The sequence below is a fragment of the Myiozetetes cayanensis genome, unplaced genomic scaffold (genome assembly GCF_022539395.1).
Source record: "Myiozetetes cayanensis isolate MyiCay16 unplaced genomic scaffold, myiCay2020 scf4, whole genome shotgun sequence".
NCBI classification, from domain to species: Eukaryota; Metazoa; Chordata; class Aves; order Passeriformes; family Tyrannidae; genus Myiozetetes; species Myiozetetes cayanensis.
This window is the reverse complement of record NW_026087631.1, coordinates 68,251,047-68,271,088: the sequence shown is the minus strand read 5'-3', so window position 1 is coordinate 68,271,088 and position 20,042 is coordinate 68,251,047. Positions and strand designations below refer to the sequence as shown.

Genomic DNA, 20,042 nt, shown 5'->3' with positions numbered 1-20,042 from the left:
TTTCTTGGTCAAAAATTGACAAGCTTTTTGCTATGAAACTAAATAGGAATTTGAAGGCGATTTCTGGAGGTCTGAGGATGGAAACGATTTTGTGCAGCTGGTAATCCCTGTTTTCACGTTTTTTTCTGTGGGGAAAAGTAGTGATCAAAAATGGAATGAGGCAAGTGAGTCAGTACAACAAGCTTTTCTTACAGCTGAAAGGGACTAGCCTATCTATCTATAAATATTGGGTATACTCACTGCAAGGGGATAGTAGTGGATAAACATTTTTCCACGCATTCTCCAAGAACAGTTGTGAAACAGAGCTTTGTTTGTTATCAGGACAATGCTGACTCACTCATTGTCAGTCCAATTTTAGCTGTGGGAATGCATTGTTAAGGTCAGCACTGATTTAATTTCTGAAAACAAACGTTATGCAATGTCGTAAGAAGGGAATGTCAATTTTTGGTGTGCTCTAAATCCACATCTCCAGTTGAAGCCATAGGGAGTTTGTTTCTTTTCATGCCAGCAGGAAAAAAAAAATATAGCCATTGCCACTTTTCTCTGATAGGCAAAATCAGTTTCTGTAGAGTTTGTTGTCTTTTGAACAGGAAGAATGTGAAACTATCTTCAAGGAGGACAGGAACACACTGGTGCCATAAACCATGTCAGAGGTGCAATTTATTTTGCACAAAGTTACACATGACACAAGCTGCTGTTCCAATTTTGACTTTGCCCGATCTGCATTTCTCCCAAGACTTTTCAACACTCTTAGACAGAAACAACACCTGGGCAATATGCCTTTAGTTAGATTTTAAGCTTGATTATACAATTACATTCTGTCATGAGCTTCCTGGGATGTCAAGCTGTTACTAGATAGTAGACAGTATTTTGCAAAAGAGAAAAGAAAAATTACTGTGGAAAGAAAGATAAAGAACCTGACTTCCCTTTTGTTCCCCAGGTTAGCAGTGATATTCCTTATGAATACTTTCTGCACTTTTTTCTAAAACGTCTCATTTATCATAGGAGTCTTAAATTCTTAAAGCAAAAAAAAAAATGAAATCACAACTCAAATCATCCAATGCCTCACTGAAGAGGACATGCTCTGTATAAGTTTCTTTATGATCTTACTTGTTTTCCTTACTTGTCTGCACATAAGAAAAGTCTGAGGATTGCTGACTTTCAACCATGTTCTCTTAACTAGTCTAACTAGTGAGCATCCTGTAATAATACATCTATATACCACAGGAAATGACAGGAGAGTGTACAAGAAATTGAGACATGGACCATGTCAATAGTATTCTTTGTTCTTTTTTCAATTTACTTCACTCTAGCCATCATTACCCTATGATAGATGCAAACTTTATGTTTATTTAGAATATGCATGTGATTACTAAGATTAAACTTCCATTCTGGCTCTAAGACCTCAGCAGAAAGTTTAGGAAAGAGGAATACAAAAAATATTTTATTTCCAAAGGCAGCTTTACTCATCAGCACGTTTTTACATCTGATTGTATTTTCACCAGCAGGTAGATACTTTCTGCAACATAAAGCACCTCCCTGGCTACTGGAAGTGAGGATGATACATGGTGTCTCTTTGTGAAGATAAAGATTAGACTTGAACTTGAGCTACCATCTAACACGGAAAAGAAACGTTCTTTAGAAATAACATTTAGAGTAATTCATGCCTACTTGATAACAGCAGTATAGCTACACCTACTAAAATTCCAGTACCAAAGATCTTTATGCCAAACAAACTGTTTGACAAAATAACTGCAGTATAATACTTCAAAAGGCATTACAATATATGTAATATATACAATACTTCAGTAAGCAGTCCTTTGTTTAAAAAGAATTTTTTTTCTACCATCATTCTCCATGCAGTTTAATTATAAAATTAGTATTCTGATTAATCTGAAAATATAGGTAAAGGTAACCTAACTAGTTACTCCAGTGACTTGACTTCAGATGCCTGTGAGACCAGAGCCTCACTGGCTCCAGTGAACGTGGACCAAAAGGAGGGCTCTACAAAAATCACTGTGAGTGGTACCGCAGCACCAATGAGGAAAATGCTGTCTATGAACTTCCACCTACACTGTTTACCAGGACACCTTCCTAGATACAGAAACATTTGTAAATCTCCACCTTTGTCTCCGCTGAAAGGGATACCACGGCTGAAATGGCTATTGACTTGTCTCACACATCAAAGGTAATTTAATTCTGCAGGTCAGTCCAAAATGAATCTTTACCTAATTTGAGTCTGTTGATATATATATGGATTTTTTGTTAAAGCTTTAAGGAAAAAAATAAAAATCAATTGAGATGCTGAAAGCATTTATTCAATTTTCCTACAACAAGGTACAGTATTACCTTGTTAAATGACTGAACGAACTTGCCACTCAACCCAAGAGATGCAAGACACCTTGTTCCTTTTTTTCAGTAGTACTAACAAAGTTTATAAATGATTTGAGATGGACTAACAAAGATACCCAAACCAAGTTTTCTAACTAAATGAACTATTCCCCATTTTATAAGGGGTTAAGATGATTCTGATTCTAGCCCACTTACATCTGTTGACTGGTTTTCTTGTGATTCTTGGTTCTTTTTTTCTCTTGTTTGTTTGGGTTTTTTTGGTTGGTTTGGTTTGGTTGGTTGGTTTGGGTTTTGTTTTTGCTTTTTTGGGTTTCTTTTCCCAGTAAAACAGTAAACCCCAAAATTGAGAACTAAACAAAACAATTACTGTAGTATAAGCTTTCAACATTGTTATATGCATCCAGTAGATTACAATATCAACAACTGCTTTATGGAAAGTTCCTCTGTTCATTTCATCTTTAGGGATCCCATATCATGTATTATTTTTTACACAAATTTAGGGAGTATAATCAAAGGCTGATTTTGAATCAAAAAGCCTACATCTGAACTGCTAATAGTGGTAAAAAACAGCTGAGCAGTCAGGAAAAAAAAAAAGTTTACATAAAATAAAAATACTTGGGAGATCTGAACAACTTGGCTATCTTTCTGACAATACATTATTGTGCGGGTCTTCTTTTGGTTTTTAAAGGAACAAGCACACTTTCAACTAACTTAGAGGACCCAGGATCTTTTCCTCTCAAAACATTTGAAAGGGATTTGCATTCCTTGTCAGAAGCACTTGCCTTACTGCTTCAGTTCTAGCTCTTAACACATTTTAAAGCCTCTGTGAATAGACAGCCTTGAACTTACATGAGGGTAAAAGCCACAATTAACCAAGCTGCAGTCACTGCCAGAGTTAAAAACCCAGTAACTAATTGTTGCATTTGATCTAATAGTGATCTGTCATACAACAACTACGCTTTTCATGCAAAGAAGGCACTATTATTTATACTTTGTAATGGAATTTAGAAGTAACCACATGGATCTAATTCACAGCTCTCACAACTTCCTTTTAGATATTGCTTCCTTCCATGACCTCCAGTTGCACACAACGCCATCATGCTTTACATAATCTTGATTTTAACTACTGTATATCAGTGAACTGTAACATACTTCTCAACTGTAGAAAAGACTTGTTGGCTTTCAATTCTGTAACAAATTATGATTTCTTATTTCAAGAAAATTATATGGGAAATTTACATGGAGTAAAAGACTTTTAGAAGTGTCTGAAATACTCAAACATTGCTATATTTTACAGAACCTGATGTCCTACTACCATTAATTACAGGAAGCACATACCCTTGGACAGCACTTCTAGAGAGTTTACTACCAAAAAATGCAATGCCAAGATACTAATAAGAAACAAGGATACTGCATGTTCATTAGCAAGCACTGGGAAATTCTGTTTCATAAAAACATATCAGAGTTCACCAGAGAGCATTCAAGGCAAGAATGAACACTGTCACATGACTAGTGGAAAGTGTCCCTGAAATGTCAGGGGGTTGGAATAAGATGAATCTTAAGACCCTTTCCAATCCAAACCATTCTGGGATTCTATGATCAAATGACAGGGAACTCTGAATACATAGTAAGTAAGATTAAAATGCACAGCAAGTCTCAAATATACTGATGTAAACATGAAAGAACCAGCACTTCTGGAATTCAATGAAACCATTTGTTTGGTTTCTTGATGACTATTTCAGTCAACAACAAACTTTCCCAAAAATTAGCCTCTTTTCTGCCTGTAGTTACATACTTCAAGTTTCCTAGGATTTATGTAGACTTTGCAATTAAAAAAAAAAATCTTCCCCTCCCTTACTGTATATCACGCATTTTTCCAGTGGGTAGCCAGAACTAAACAAGTCTGTATAAAAATAAAATTCATAGACAGGAGTTGCATACTGCTAGGAAGGTCTCTTCCTGCAAAAGAAGGTGTCTCTACAAAAACATAGTTACTCCCAGAACTTGGTAGGTACTGAACCATTTCAGTTGGCTACTTTAGGATTTTTATCTCCTATGTTCTATGTGAGTTACCTACTCAGTCTTTGTAGGGCATTTAGGGACAGAGGTGAGGTTCAAACATTGATATAGAAAAAGAGTTAGCTGTCATTTTCTCAAGAAAACAGTCATGTGGAGGGAGGGCTGTCATCCTTACCACAAAACATAGCATTTGTGGCTAGCTCAGCCTTCCTGGAAGTGAAATTGAACAGCTACATGAACTCTACATGTATCAGCCTGAAACCAAGAAAGTCTGAACAAAAATGTTCAGATTCTTGAAGGCAAAAGAAAAAATTTGTTCGAGTCACAATTTAGTTTTCTTTAGGGAAATTATATTAGAACATGAAATATTAATTTAAAGATGCTGAATCTCTGCTTTCATAGCTTATTGAAAACAATGAAGAACAACCTTTTTTTAGAGAAAATCCACTGCTGGAATAAAAATTACACTGAACTAATTTCCATTGGATACAGAGGCTCCACAAAGTCCTTTGTGGAATTAAAATAGATAGCCCTTCACTATAAATGAGATTATAAGAGAGCCAACATTTGTTTAAAATGTAAGTGCAATGAAATCTAGACAAACAGGGATCCAGTATTTTCCATGTCAACTTTTGCTCAAATACCAAATGGAGAAGAATGACTCAAGCTAGAGTAGAGGGACAAAGTCAGAATTATGGGACATCAGTCTGTTTTCACAATAAAAAAAAATGTCTTGGTGATGAAGATATACCAGTCTACAGGTTTCAAACCTTCAGCACACTGGTTTTATAAAACCATCCATGACTTACAGGACTCTGGACTAGATGGAACAACCTTTCATGATATAGTCAGTGTTGATTGCTTTGCTTATCAAAGGTTTGATGAGGTTGGAACACTGTTCTTACCTCAAATACCCCTTGGAACACAGTGCTAGGGCAGACTGTGCACTATTGCAGGGATGATAAAAAGCCATGTTGTATTTATGGGCAGATGTGTTAAGTGGTCTCAAAGTACCCTCTCCTATCTTTAAGTTCAATGATTCTAGAAATTGATCAAAATTTCCTAAATGGTAGCAAGTGTTCTCAGGTCAGATACAAATAAGTCATCACACTGAACATTTCTTAATGAGATAACCTGGGTTGCCAAAAGACAAGAAAAGTTATTCAGTTACCTTTTTTACAGTCTTGTCAGGTTCAAGAGCAATATCTGGAATGTTGGCATCCACCATGAGAGAAAATAAGTTCAAGATCAAGTTGGAGTACCTAAGCAGAAGAGTAAATTACGTAAAACACTTTGTAAACTGTAAAAAAGACATTTTTGGTAAACAACTTAAGAACTCATCATCTTAAGAGTGAATTGGTAATTCTTCAGAGATCCATTTGCAACATTTAATTGAATATATTTATGCTAAGAACATAAGATATTGACATTAATCATCAAAGTTTAACCCTCAAACTTTCTCACACAGTCAAAACTGAATAAATTGCCCTGATTTTGTTATAATTTTCTAAAATTACTGGAACATTTACTCAGAGACACATCAAATATAAACTGTGATTTCATATATTTTAAGATTTAATGCCATTTTCTACCTCAAGTAGGACAAACATTTGCTAGAATACTGATTCAAAGGTTATTTTTTATTAAAAAGTGATACAGCAGGATGATATAAATTAGCATTCAAAGAGCTGAACTCTTCATAATTACAAGACATGACTTTTCAAGTCACTGTAAGGGCTTTTGACATAACAAGTTAAATATTTAACCAGATCGGAGTCTTCACTTGCTCAGTTAAGCTCCAATAACAGTGGTAGCATCTACACTTAGGAAGTGCATATGTCATCTATAACCATTAAAACAGACAAGGCAGAGAACAGTTTTCAGCTTTGAAATGGTGTTGGGAGCACTCAGGACTATTTTTTTTAAAGAAAGCCATTTTGCCCTTAAAGGCAGTTAGCTGTAAGTTGCTTTTTGAAAGGATAATTTTCAAGCTGTTCAACATAAACTGAAACTCCCCTTCCTCTGCAAAGAGGTCTAGTTCTCTTAAAGAGACAACATATGTAACAGACCTCAAAATTTGAAATATTGTTTTGCTAAGAGCGTCAGGAACTTCACAGATGACAGAAAATGAATTCTTAGCAGCAAAAACTGTTTATTAGGAAGCTGCTGAACGTATATAAGCTGACAATTGCAAGTACAAAGTAATTTAACTATACAAAATGATTGCTTCATGGGCATATTTTACAAAATAAATACTGCTCAACAAAACACCTCTCTAGAAAAGTGTCATTCAATCAAACATTCCTGACACTTAATTATTACCTGGAACTAGCACTACCTAACACATTCCAGTATAAGATTTAAGGTTTTATAACACAAGCATTTAAAATAAACTGTTTGGCCAGAAATCTTCAGTGTCTAATTTGTTTCAGCCGTTCTGCTTCACTTTCGCTGAGGCAAATCACTTTTATCACAAGTTAAAAGAAAAGTAGAAGAGTTACTCTACCATTCTGCTTCAGACCCGGATAAGAAACCTGGTAGTCAAGTTGCTTTGCTGCCAGAAACACATGTCACAGATAGTAATGATTTTTTTTTTCCCCCTACTTGCCTCAAACAAACAAATCTCACTTTAAACATGCTTAAATCTTACAGGTATGCGCTCTCAAGTCCCTTCATAGGTTATTGGTAGTAGTTTTTCCTTTGAACTGACCCTGAGTCCCTTTTGCTCTTGAAACACATAGAGGATAAGTGCTTATGAACACTACAGGTGGGTTACTGGACTTATTTATGTGATGGAGGCTTGTAAAAAAGATTTTAAAGGTCTAGTCATCATTGCTAGATGCCAGTTAAGAGCTGGTTCTGTTCTGCACAATCAGGTCTTTTGATTCTTAAAGCATAAGATCATCTGAAGAACCTCATTTAAAAAAAAAAAAAAAAGGAAAGGTAGTTTTGGGGGTAGTACTGAGTAGATAAAAACTCAAATTAAGAAAGAATTGCTCACTATATTATCTGCAGGTCTCTCCTCTGCCCCTCACCCCAGCATTTCTATAACTCAGTAGTTCACTGTCATCCTTCTTACAGGCTACATCTTTGGCAAATATGCCATGAGGTTCACAGCTGGTGAACTGACAGCCCAAATTCATCCTAAGAGGAGACATTCTGCTGAGCTAGGGGGCTGACCTGTAAAAAACAAACACCTTTGTCAAGCAAGTGGTATCACTCATCTCTGACATCTGCAATACAAAGTCCTCCAGAATGGCTGACTTCTATTTACAATCAGAACAAACTTGGAGACAGGAATTCCTAGGTTTAAGGAGGTTCAATTAAGCACCTAAATCCAAACCTAAATCCTTCTCATGTAATTCTTTGCTCTCCTCAAAGCTCAGTACAAGCTAACTTAGAAAACAGATGAGCACTTGGCTACGCTGAAGGTTGATTAACTTATGACGTGAACATGAAGCGCTCTTAAACTTTAAGAAATACAACAAAATAACTCCTACAATAGAAAAGGCCTCATGTATCAAGAAAGAAATGCACAACAGACAGAAGTTTAACTTCTCGCTGCTGTGTTTCCAGAGAACAGAAACTTTTGTTTTTAAGTGTTTAATATCTCAAATAAATGCTCAATCCAAAGCATTCCTTTATTTATTTTTTCAACATTTACTTGGCTCCTTTGCATATAGATGTCCTAAAGCAACTAAATATTCAGCTGTTGACACTGTAAATACTCTACCAAACTCAAAGCTACAAGACAAGGACAGGAGAGTTTACAGTTATTTGCAGTCCCAGATTAAGGCCCTGTTTACCTGGTCTAACTCAAAAATTCCTAAGTTTAAAATGCAATTGCCTTTTTTCAGTGTAACTTGGGATTGCCCCATGGCTCACCTCTTCACAAGACTACCTATACTCCCCAATCACTATCATCTTCAGTTGGCTTTCATAAATGATAGCAGCCACAACTTGCCCTGCAACATATTCAGAATGCAGAGGCTGCTCCTTCATTACAGCACTGCTGAGAAAAACACACAGCTCATAACTGCTGTTCAAAGAAGTAGAAGGCATCTCCCCAACTTCCCCCAAAGCCCCCAGACAAACAAAAAAACCACACAATAATGATCACGATAATAATGGCAAAATGCTTACAGTCTGGAACAATGAACAGAACTATTGTTTCACTTGTAACTTTTAAATTCCTTATATTTGTTTTCACTACGCAACAACCATTCCAGCAGAAATCATGAAACACCGAGATACAGTACTTGACGTATGTAGGGAACTGGTTATACCCCAGGGAAATAAACAACAAAAACGAAACACAAACTGGGGGACATGACATAGTTTGCATTTTGTCTTAGCAATCAGAGGTTATGGTTTCACACCACTTGGCCAGAAGGCGTATCTGTGAGTGGGTTTCTGCCAACATGCAGAACTGTTAGAACTAAGCTGTTCCACATTCAATTATTCTTTTTTTCAATAAGCAAGTAAGCTCAATAATTTTTAGTTCTAGCTGCTTGAACTAAAGCTACAGTAATTCTAATATTATCCTACACTATCTTTGTTGAAAGCCTTAAGGATGTTTATGCAGAACCATTTAAAAATATTTCCCTATTAAGCTGAACAAATATTGGAGAGACTATAATTACAACTACAATCTCAGACATAAAAAACGAACCTATCTTGATTTACAGTTTAGGTTGTATACTCGAATTACTGATATACTCCACCCTAATGATGATCTTTGTAGCAAATCATTACATAAATTAATTCAATGAATAATCCTTCACTGACACAACAGACCTGTCCATTGAAACAGCTAAGTTTAAACAATCAAAACAATTTAAGTATATGACAAATAAGAAATAAAGCATTACAAAACAGCTTTAAGCAATTCTGAAGTTGGAATATGCATTAGCCTTTCTAATTGTTCTCTGATGCCACAAGTATTGTTTGCTGAAAACATGTCACTGTTTTTTCAAGTTGTTGAATTGCTTTTAAGCCATTAATAATGTTAGTTCTTACACCAACTCCTTACTCTTTCTCCTTTTAACAAGTGGAGAACTACATGCAGCATTTTTTTTTTGTACCATTGACTGACTGCTTTTCATATTACATTGTACTTTTCACATGTTTTCCATATTACTGATTTTTTTCCACGTATTTGCAGGTTTGCATTATGTAATCTTGATATTAAAGTGAGATTATTTCATCTCCATTGAAGATGTGCTAAATCAAATCCCTGGACAGACCAAGAGTGCTTACCTGTGTTTAAACAGAACAAAGCTGAGCTACTTGTCTCAGAAAGTTGATGGTAAGTAATACAGTCACTGCAGAAGAATGAAGCTGATTCCAAATTTAAAGGATAGAACTGTTGGTCTGTAGATACACAGAGTCTAAAGAGGTTTGAGCTGCCACAGTTCTGGGTATATAAAGAAATTTCTAACATACTTGACTGTCACTACAAGCAGCTAATTTTTGTCCCATAAGACCTGAAGTCAAATAAGCATATGTGTGTGTCAGCTTCAAGCCAAAGAATTTGATCATCAGTAATCTAAACTGGAGGAGGATAAAGCAGAAAATGAGTAATGACTTAAGAGTTAAAATGACAGTTACTTGATCATCAATAACCAGAGGAAAACATGCTTAAGGGCAAAAACATATCCAAGAGAGAAATACATAATTTGACACCCCCCTCAGGTTCTGAAATAAAGCTATTTAAGTTATTAAACACACAAAACTGGGGGATTTAACTTGAAGAACAATTACATTCAAGCTCCACCAGCGCTATGACGTTTTCATTCCTTTGTTTCATTCAAGTTCTTGAGTGTACGTTCACACTTCAAGCAAGTTTTATGTTTTCAACAGAAACATTTCAGTGATTCATTTGCTCCTCTTCTCTCCTGCTTTAGGGTGGCTCTAACAAATTTCAGCACAGAACTTGCCCTGTTACCTGCGGAGGTGCAGGAAGGCCGTGTAGCACTGCTTGCGGAACTCCTGGTATTGCTCACTCTGTGTTCCTCCCATGCCTTCCACCATCTCCTTGTTCAGCTTCATCGGCGGAGGAAGGGGCTTGGGGTCCCGGCCCAAAATGTAACCAAAGTCAATGTGGAACAGTTTACCTGCAGAAGAAGGAAAGGCAAACCCGTCACGTAGTATCAGTTCTTGATGCAAAGCTCAGAAAAACAGAATCCTAAAGTCCAGTCTCTAGAGACAGCACAGAGCTCTCAGAAAATAAAATTCACTCTTTCCTGTAAGGTTTATAACAGTATATTTATCATCCTCAGTTGTTATCTTGAAATTGTGGTTTTCAAGAGGTAAAGCTGATTTCAAATGCAACAGGAGTACTAAAAAGTAAGATCACTTTTTCTGCTTTTTTTGATTTTTAAACACAGGGAGTATATTCACAAAGATTGAACCAATATTTGAAACAGGTTAGTAGATATTTAATGCTAAGTTTATATAATAGATACTATTAAGTCTTTGCACTGTCTTTATAATGTACTAGCAATTAAAATAATACTAAAAGCAGTACAATGTGTGCATGCTGTTTGGTTGCTGTGGCATGAAATAAGGTAAACTTGACACAGAACTAATACAACAAAGGGAAAATAAGACTCAGGATCCTAACAACCACCTTTGGAAACCACTAAATACCAAAGAAGATTTCAATGTGGTTTCAAAAGTCTTGTGAGTCGAGTAACATCAAAATTTATCAACAGCTTGGAAATATATTGAAGAAACATCACAACAACTCCAAATCTAAAATTGTATTGCAAATGAACCAAAGGCTGACCTGCACTCTTTCAGTCCTAAAATGAACTACATCACTTGGTCACTACCTTTTCCCTTCTCAGATCAACTGACTACATTTAAAACATTTCTGCAGCATTCATGTGACAAAAACCTGTATACGCCTCCTGTTTTCAAACATACAAGGTAACTTCCTTTCCCATCAAGAGCTTGCACATGGCCATGCTGCTCACCACAGTGATCACACCTTTACTGGGAGAATTCACTGTATTCTCCTTCAATAGTACTGAGCCAAGTGGGAGATGCAACAAGCGGCAAAACAGGCAATTGAACTTCAGTTGCTAAAGCTCAGTTTACCAGCAACTGCAAAAAACCTAAAATATCTAAATATACTGAAGACTAAATATCATGTAAATACACAAACAAAAATGTTGTGAATAGAAATCGAAGTAGAACAATTCATAATTCTAAGGAGGGCATTTTCAAGGAACATTCTTGATTTACTTAAAAAAGCAAAAAAAAAAAGTTTTTCAAAGTGTTCTGCAAATGTTTTTTTCAGTTTGAAATGTGTAAGTTAATTGACTTGGGCCTTAGCAGAACTACATTACAAAAAGATGGTGAGGTTGCAGATATTCACAGAAATACAAGATAAAAGATCTTTTAAACAAGAATGTAGAAAATTATGCATGAGTGTTATCTAGACAGGCAGCATAGAACATAGGGTCTTGTTTCAGAATTATGGAACTGAACAGCATTATACAGGGATGCATTTGCTAAGAGGTGTTTTAACCTACAGCACCTGTATTTACCGAGATTTTCATAAGATTAAGTGCTCAGCTCTCCTGAAAAAAAAAATGAGTCAGCATTTTTCAGTTAGTCACCCCTCTGACTATTTCACTGAATAATAATGTAGTATCAACAGAGAAGGGTGTTTGAGATGTGTCATAAGCACTTCTTCAACCCAAGAATTAAATTCCATCAGTCAATTTTCTATGGGAGATCATGAGGAACCTTAAAAAGCAAGGCAAAGTACTTACTGATTCATAAATGGCATAACCACTATATTTTGTGTAACTCATTTGTGCTATAAAAAACTATTCTTTCCTTCAATATATTTTTTCTGTGGTGGTACAGGAGTTACTTTTAGAGATCATTTTTGTACACCAACTTCTCGAAGCAAGAACATGCACAACCTCTGCTATCACGAAGTTACAAAAAATGTTTAATTAAACAGTTTTGGGGACCTGTTTTCTGTTCACTTATTCAAACCTGTCACCTTGAAGAGTCAGGAGACAACATTTTGAATAAAACAGTGACTCTTGTGGCAGTAATATTTTTTTTTTTTTTTAGTTTGCTCTGGAGATAGGAAATAAAAGATGATAATTAATAATTTATACAGGTAACAAAGACACACCTAAAACATTAAAAACATTTCAATAGTTGAGTGATAAACACTTAAAAAGCATGAGATGAGGCCATCCTGCATTAACATTATAGTTTTACTAGCCGAACTTCAAAATTCAGCAGATTTTCCAGCTGACTGAAAAATGTACCTCCAAAGCTTCCATTTAAATGCATTAAATATATTTAATACTTTTCAAACACGTGAACTAAACACAGGTCTGACTAATTTTAATGCAGCTTCTTCAAGATCAACTAAATCAGCCCACCATGTCAGGGAACGTGGGCAGAGGGCTCTCCCTGGGGCCTGCCCGAAGCTCCTACACCAGCACAGAGGAGCAGCCTGAGGGAGCACTTCAGTCCCAGAGATTTCCACAGAGAAACCTGACCCATGTTCCCCTCAAGGACTTAACCATAACTGGAGAAGTGAAGAACAAGACTGCTTTGGACAAATTAAAGTGGCTGCAAATTTAATACCGCCAATTAGGCGATGTTTATGTTCTTACTTATGTTAATAAATAATAAATTTATCAAGGTAATAAACTTGATGCTTTGAAATCTTTTAATACTAAGAAAAAAGGCTGCAAGTATCTCAAGTGATCATCCCAAGTGAAATTCATATTAGTGTATAACCCTGAATGTTTTTTCCACTTTCATAATATTAATGAATGTGATATTATCACTCAGCATAAGCCCTATCGCAAGAACAAGGCTGGAGAAATTTTCTGTTATCTGTTAGACAAGGTTTAGTGCCAGAAAATACTAAATAGTAGCAGACAGAGCAGGATAAAAATAGGAATCTGGACAATGTAGTGTATATAAAGCCAACTTTTGTCTATTATATGAACTTCAAAACAAATTAGAAAAAAACAAACCAAACCAACAAAACCAAAACAAAAACACAAAAAAAACCCACTTTGCTCTAAAAATTACTGTGCCAATATACATTTTTTTAAGAAGACAGAAAATACATTTAATAAGATTTTTTATTATGTAAGACTTCACTTTTCACTGTGAAAAGCTCATTGTCTTGTAGCATAGCCATCACTCCTGATACGTGTCTTAAGGATGGGGCAAAAACTGCCAGGAACAACTTCAGAATTGTTTTTCTGGCCAATCCAAAGATATTTGGTTTTGTTCATTTGTTTGTTTTTTTACATTACTCAAACTTACTCATTTGAAATTTGTCAGCTCCAGGTAAGACACTGCTTGTCTAGCAACCATAGCTAAAAAAAGATTCTACAGCAGAATGAGCATCTTGTTTGGGCAGGCTTTCAGGGAGATTTTTAGTTCTGGAGTGTCACAAAATTTGTGCAGTTTGTATTTGACAGTTTCTTAGTTATGTAATATGGTTGGCAAGAAGCACACACACACACTTCTCAACTGAATTTAGAAGACGATTCTATGAAACCTTCATTTCACAGAATCACAGAACGGGTGAGGGTGGAAAGGACCTCTGGAGGACACTTGGTCTAACCTCCTGGTCGAGCAGGGCCACCCAGAGCCAGCTGCCTTAGCCAGGACCATGTCCAGGCAGTTTCTGAATATCTCCAGGGATGGAGTGTACAACCTGTACCAGTTGCCTCACTGCAATCCTTCATACTCATATCATGGTATTTATATACAGTTATCACCTGACTGCTCACTAAATTAGACTGCATGTGACCCTTGTGTAACACCACCTCCTCTAAAGGCTTTGAACTTCCACGTTTTATAAAACAATTACTTGTCCTTCCTTCAACAGACAGTGTGAGTGTCATAACACATACACTTCTATCTCTTAGGCCATCATGTTTTACCACGATCCAACTTCTTCAGATTTATTAGATCTTAATTAAAAGGGTTCTTTATTATTAGGCATGCCTATAAATTACAGACAAAACTGGACCTTTAGCTTTGGTTCATTACTGTTCCCAAATGACTGCTAAATCATAAGGGGGAGATTTTTTTTTCTTTTCAGTCATGATTTAAACTAAAAACAGGAGTTATTTAAGACAGAAGGTGAAACAGATTTCACTCTGAGCTTCTTAAATTCTTGTAGGGCTAGATAAAAAAGGCCTTGGATCTCTAATATATAGACACTGAAATCTTTAGACACTTCATTAAAAATGAATTCCTTACAAAAATTGGGGATTTCAGGCATCTGAGAAAACAATTCAGGAAACACCTCGAGACCACAGAGAGGCATACAGGAAATTCCTGCTCTGTCTCAAGGCTCAGAGGAAGACTGCAGGCACCTACATGGAGTCCAAGATACAGAGCTCTGGAGAGACATTTCTGGTGTTCAAAGTGGCTCATTCCTCAAAGTCTAAGAGACTCCTTTCAGGAAGCAGGAAAAATCTCTGCAGAAAAGACTTCCTGCAGAGTCTCTTACCTAAAAAACAGTGCCCTAGTAACGTATGTCCAAAGCTGCCATTTAAATACATTCAATATATTTTGCATTTTCAAACCCACTCTGAACTCCCAATTTAAAGTATTTTACTGTAGGAAGAGCAAGAGAAGGCAGATACTGACTGGAAGAGGATAAAAAGCTTGCAGGAATAAGCAATAACACAGCATGCACACAAAATTATTTCATTCAAAACCTAAAAGCTGATAGTGGTGGGTACTTTTAAGCTTGCCTTTTTAAAAATGTATTTATTTATTTCATGGGTTTGACTACATTTTTCTGCTGAATACCTGGATTTCTAACATACGGAATAAAGAGGACAGGCCCTTGGAGACCTCAAGGAAATGGCATGAAACATTGAAAGTTTCCCTGACTAGCAGTCAGGGCATCAGGGATTTCAAAGTCCATCTGAGTTCCTTTCAGCCTTGAGAGCGATCTTTGATTAAGTGAAGCATGGACCTTTAGAGACTAAAAATTGATATCTGATGCTTGCAATAGCCCGTAACACCTTAGTGCAGCTGGAGAGGCTGATTTGTCCATCACTTTTACTGTTAATACCTAGATTTAGTAAAGGAGAAAGTTCTCATATAGCAGCAATTTTTTCCATCTCATTAGAGGGCAGTTACAAAAAACTACTGAAAACCACTACAGGGCTCTGAAAACCTTAAATAAAATGCAGAAGACAAAGCAAATTAGATGCAGTTACTGAAATAAAATAAGCCTGACGACAATTGTCTTTTAATAGTAAAAAAGTCTTTCAAATTATTTCAAGTTGCTCTGTTCTTTGTTGGAGGGAAAAAATAATCAATCAAAACACAACAAACCCCAAGCTCAGTATTTCAGTACTTTTACTGTAATCCCCAAGTGCCACCATTATTTTAACCTGGCTCATACCAGAAAAGTACAATTTAGTGACTACTATAACTGAATTCCTATTTTTAAACTTGAAACAATGGGATTAAAAACTCCTCTGATAAAAATGGTTGGATGGATGGGTTTTCTGGCTTTCCCAGGAAGTCCTGATATTACTGTCAAAATCTCACCTTTGCTAACAGAGCATTGCCATGACAAAAAAAAATATCAGAATTCCTAAGTTATTGTCATTATTTTCATCAACAGTATGTTACAACTTTTCCAAGACTACACAAAAGTGAAAGTAACATGAGTTTTTAACGACTTATTCAGGATACAGGTTTTAAAGTCATTATGCAGCAACAGCTGGGGGTAAAGCTTATCACTGTCATCCATATGATGGTAGAGCTCAGCTTGTCCTGAGGATTGTAACTTCCAGCTTCCCCCCCTCAAGCTGCCCATTCTCAAAATACACTCCAAGAAAGCATATTATAGAAAAAAAAATATATTTGATGTATATTGTTTAATAAGAATACTGTTTAAGACACCTATAAGAGAAAATGTTTTAGCAGATCAACAGCTAAGAGTTATGGTCATTTTGCAATCACAGAAAATGGAGTTCCAGAGAGAATACAAAGGATCAAACTATGTCTTAGTTGTATTTTTTTTTTTTAAATAAGGATTTTCCCCTATCAAGACCAGTAACATTTGAAAACATGTTTAAAAATTCCACTAATTTTATATACTATAGTAGTTTGCAACATCAACAAATGTATTTAACAACATACTTATCTAAACAACGAGATGGGACAATTTCGAAGGAAGAGAAGGAAGGTTTGAATCCCACAGACTTTCAATTTTTGTAATCTTCAAATCTGCTTTATGATAGATTGTTTTGACTGAAAAGTACTGAAGTACAACACATGGCATCATCTCACATGTGGATCTGTTTAGGTCCTTGCTGTCTTACCTGGCAACCCTTTTAACCAAGACTGAAGAATAAATCAGATGCCAATTGGTGCACTTCACACTGGAGACAGACCACAGCTCTGAGTATTACATGAGAAGACAGTACAGCCCTTTCACCTGTCAACATATGATGCTAAAAGCAAATGTGGTTTTCAAGTTCTGACTGCTCAGTCTTTGACCTACTCTGAAGATATTTATAACCTGATTTTATCCATGTAGCAATTTGCCCTCCTGCTAAAGAACAATTTCAGGTGTATGGCTCTGGTCAAAGCACCTTAATTTTGGGAACCCATACTGGGAACTTGAATCTACACGTAGGTCCCTAAGGGTTATTGAAAGATGAAGACATCCATATCTGGGTATTTTCTCAGTACCTAGATGCCAATCAAAATCAGAGAGTGGAACAAATGCAGAACAAAGTGTTTTCAGGTAAAGGCATGAATTGCAACACACTAGCCTAACGCATCTTCCATGAAAGTTAACCGAACAGCTACACCTTGTGCACCACAATCCAGCTTCACAATCATCCAACTCTTCCTTCCAAGGCAACAAAGGGAACATTAGCTGTTAATTCAGATGCTGGCTTTGATATATAAAGCAGTCTGTAATTCTAAAAGGAAGACCTGATATTGCTTAAAACTGGGCATTCAGCCGCAAAACAGCGTCTTATTGTTCACAAGGCACAGTAATATTTGCTGCTAAAGATTCAGAAGCAAGAAATTAAAACAGAGCAACTGATAACATATTTCATCTCCAGCAGAAGCAGAAAATTCCATGTTTTCAGAGAAAATAAAGACTCCTGTTAAGCAATACCGACTATATAATATGACCTTCAGGTCATCAGCTAAAGCCCATTCATGAAACTGATGCAAGTATTCTTGTAATTTTAACATTACTGACAGATAAGGATGTTTTGCCTGAAGGTTTCCCGTATCTCTTTCCAAAAACACTTCTACAGTTGTCCTTGAAATATAATGATACAGAACATTTAAAAACCTGAAAATTTAGATGTCCCACTAAAGACTACTAAAAAGAAGTCATTCTATTTCTAGACCTATAGGCATAAGTCTCATAAAGACAGCAGACATTATTTCATCAAGATAATCGACATGGTCATGTAAAAAATACATTCCTAACACCGTGTGGGAAACACCTTGTTTTTATGAACATCAGTATCTATTGCTTAATATTTAAATTACACTGTATCTATTATAAGCATAGATATCTCTATGTCAGAAGGTGGGGCACTAATTCTATTGGAAGGAGTCAAACAGAAACGTGGCTGCATTCACCAAACTAAAAGGTAGAGCCAAAAAATGTTAATGATATTTATTGCCATATAAATCCGAGAGAAGTATGTGAAACCACAGCTGGTACCCAGCATTCTTTACTGTACTAAAAGCCTTCAATTCATTAAATAAATATCATAAAGAAAGGATGCATATAGGGTTATTCAATTTCAAAGAAGGTACTTGGAGCACGGATCCTTCAAGAGAAGAATGAAATTATTTTTTTCCAACTTAAAGCTAAGCGATTCTCAGTAGCAAGACACAAGCCTTTGCAGTAAGTCTTTGTTGTATTTGGAACACAAGGATTTCTCACAAAACCTCTCAGTATGTGGCAGAGCACGTGCAGTCAGGCTGGGGATGTACAGTGGGCGTGCACTGCCCTCTGCTGCACTCCCTAAATTCTTCCACTAAGCCACTGTGATGCTACTCTTTAACAGAGACAGGCAAGATGCATTTTACCCCAAATCAAAACACTAAACTATTGCTACTTCAGCAAGCAGAGCCTGCTATGGAAAGATTTATACCTATCACCGTTGGCATAAGGACAGAGACCTCCCAAGACACATTTTTAAATTATTTTTTGTACATTTTCAAGCAGATAAGGAAAAAATACAGTTCCTTCAGTTGTTCCCCCATGAGCTTAGAGAAAGACCTTTTACCCTAATCAAGGCCCAGAGTTAATTTTCTACTCTTTCAGAGTAGGCCTGTTCAAAGTTTCAGCCTTATCTGTAAAACTAACAAGCTTCCTGTGTGGATGCACTTCTTTTTCCAAATAACATTTTTTGTTTATATGTTTTTCATTCAATAAGCATTTCACTTCATAATAAACATTTAACCCCAACTCTTAACTCTCCATCTCTATGTAATGAAGTATTCAAAGCATCAGAACTCCTATGGAAGTTGTAGTTCAGAAGTAAGCAAGCAAGTAAAAATAAGCCCAAAACAAAAATTGGAAAAAAAATTCCTATAAGAAATGTTATTTGTAAAAGCTTTGTGAGATTTATGCAGATATATGAACTCATTTTCAACAAAAACACTTGCATTTCCCCCCATTCCAAAGCACTGATTCTAGTAGCTGAAGTAGCTTAGCTATAAAATCCTTCATTTACTCTAGTTAAGAAACCTTTTTCTTAATCACTGGATCAACTATTACCTTAAATGATACAATGTAACTTACATTTTAAAATATATTCTAATCTACAACATTCAGTGGGTTATACTCACAGGGGAAATGGAATAAAAAAGTGCCAACACACTAGAAATTAAACAACGCTGCTATAAAATTATACTGCTAAAAAGAATCACCTGTTTTTGTTAGCAGCAGATTATCCAGATGTCTATCTCCAACACCAAGGATGTAAGTAATCACGCAATAACCAGCTGTAACAAGTAAATTGTAAACATCAATGTAAGCACCTTTCCTGGAGAGCAACAAGTTCCACACAATTAACGAAAGTATATGACATTATCTTAGCTCTTGCTCACTAGTAGTAAATATACCACAGAGACTTGGGTAGGAATGGTGCTGGTGAAGAAAAATCAAAATTATCAGCACCATGAAGAAAATTTGAATAAAACACTTGAAATTTACTCAGTACTGCCCAGATTTTAATTTCTTAATACAAAATTACACATTTAACACTAAAAAGACTAAATTGGTTCAATATTGGGATTAAGATACTTCAAAGGAAGCTGAAATATTTTGAGCAAAATGACTGTAGCTATTTTGAACTGAAGATATCCTAAGGGCACTGTAAACAAGTGTTAGACACTGATATGAATCTGGGTGTTTACGTCAGCATCATTTACAAGCCCAGCAGTAAAAGCCTGGCAGTGAAAAAGAGTAAACTCTTTTAATTGTTACTTTCACCCATTAACTAAAACAGTTTGAAGGCCCTGATGTTTTCAAAACAAATTATAATTTCAATACAAAAGAATTATTACATAAATGCTTTAGATCTCCCTGCATTATGAAGACCCCAGCTCAAAATGTAGAGGGGGCAGAGGTAAGATTATTGCTGGAA

General features: G+C 36.0%; 1 protein-coding gene across 1 annotated transcript in view; it reads right to left on the bottom strand.

Annotated features, from left to right (window-relative positions):
- PIK3C3 (phosphatidylinositol 3-kinase catalytic subunit type 3) overlaps positions 1-20,042 on the bottom strand; it is a 65,533-nt gene that overhangs the window by 11,435 nt on the left and 34,056 nt on the right. Inside the window, exons 21-23 of the mRNA XM_050329058.1 lie at positions 19,324-19,398; positions 10,319-10,487; positions 5,543-5,633 (exon numbers count right to left, since the gene is read on the bottom strand). Coding sequence (XP_050185015.1) covers positions 5,543-5,633; positions 10,319-10,487; positions 19,324-19,398 — 335 coding nt within the window. The remainder of the gene's footprint in view (positions 1-5,542; positions 5,634-10,318; positions 10,488-19,323; positions 19,399-20,042) is intronic.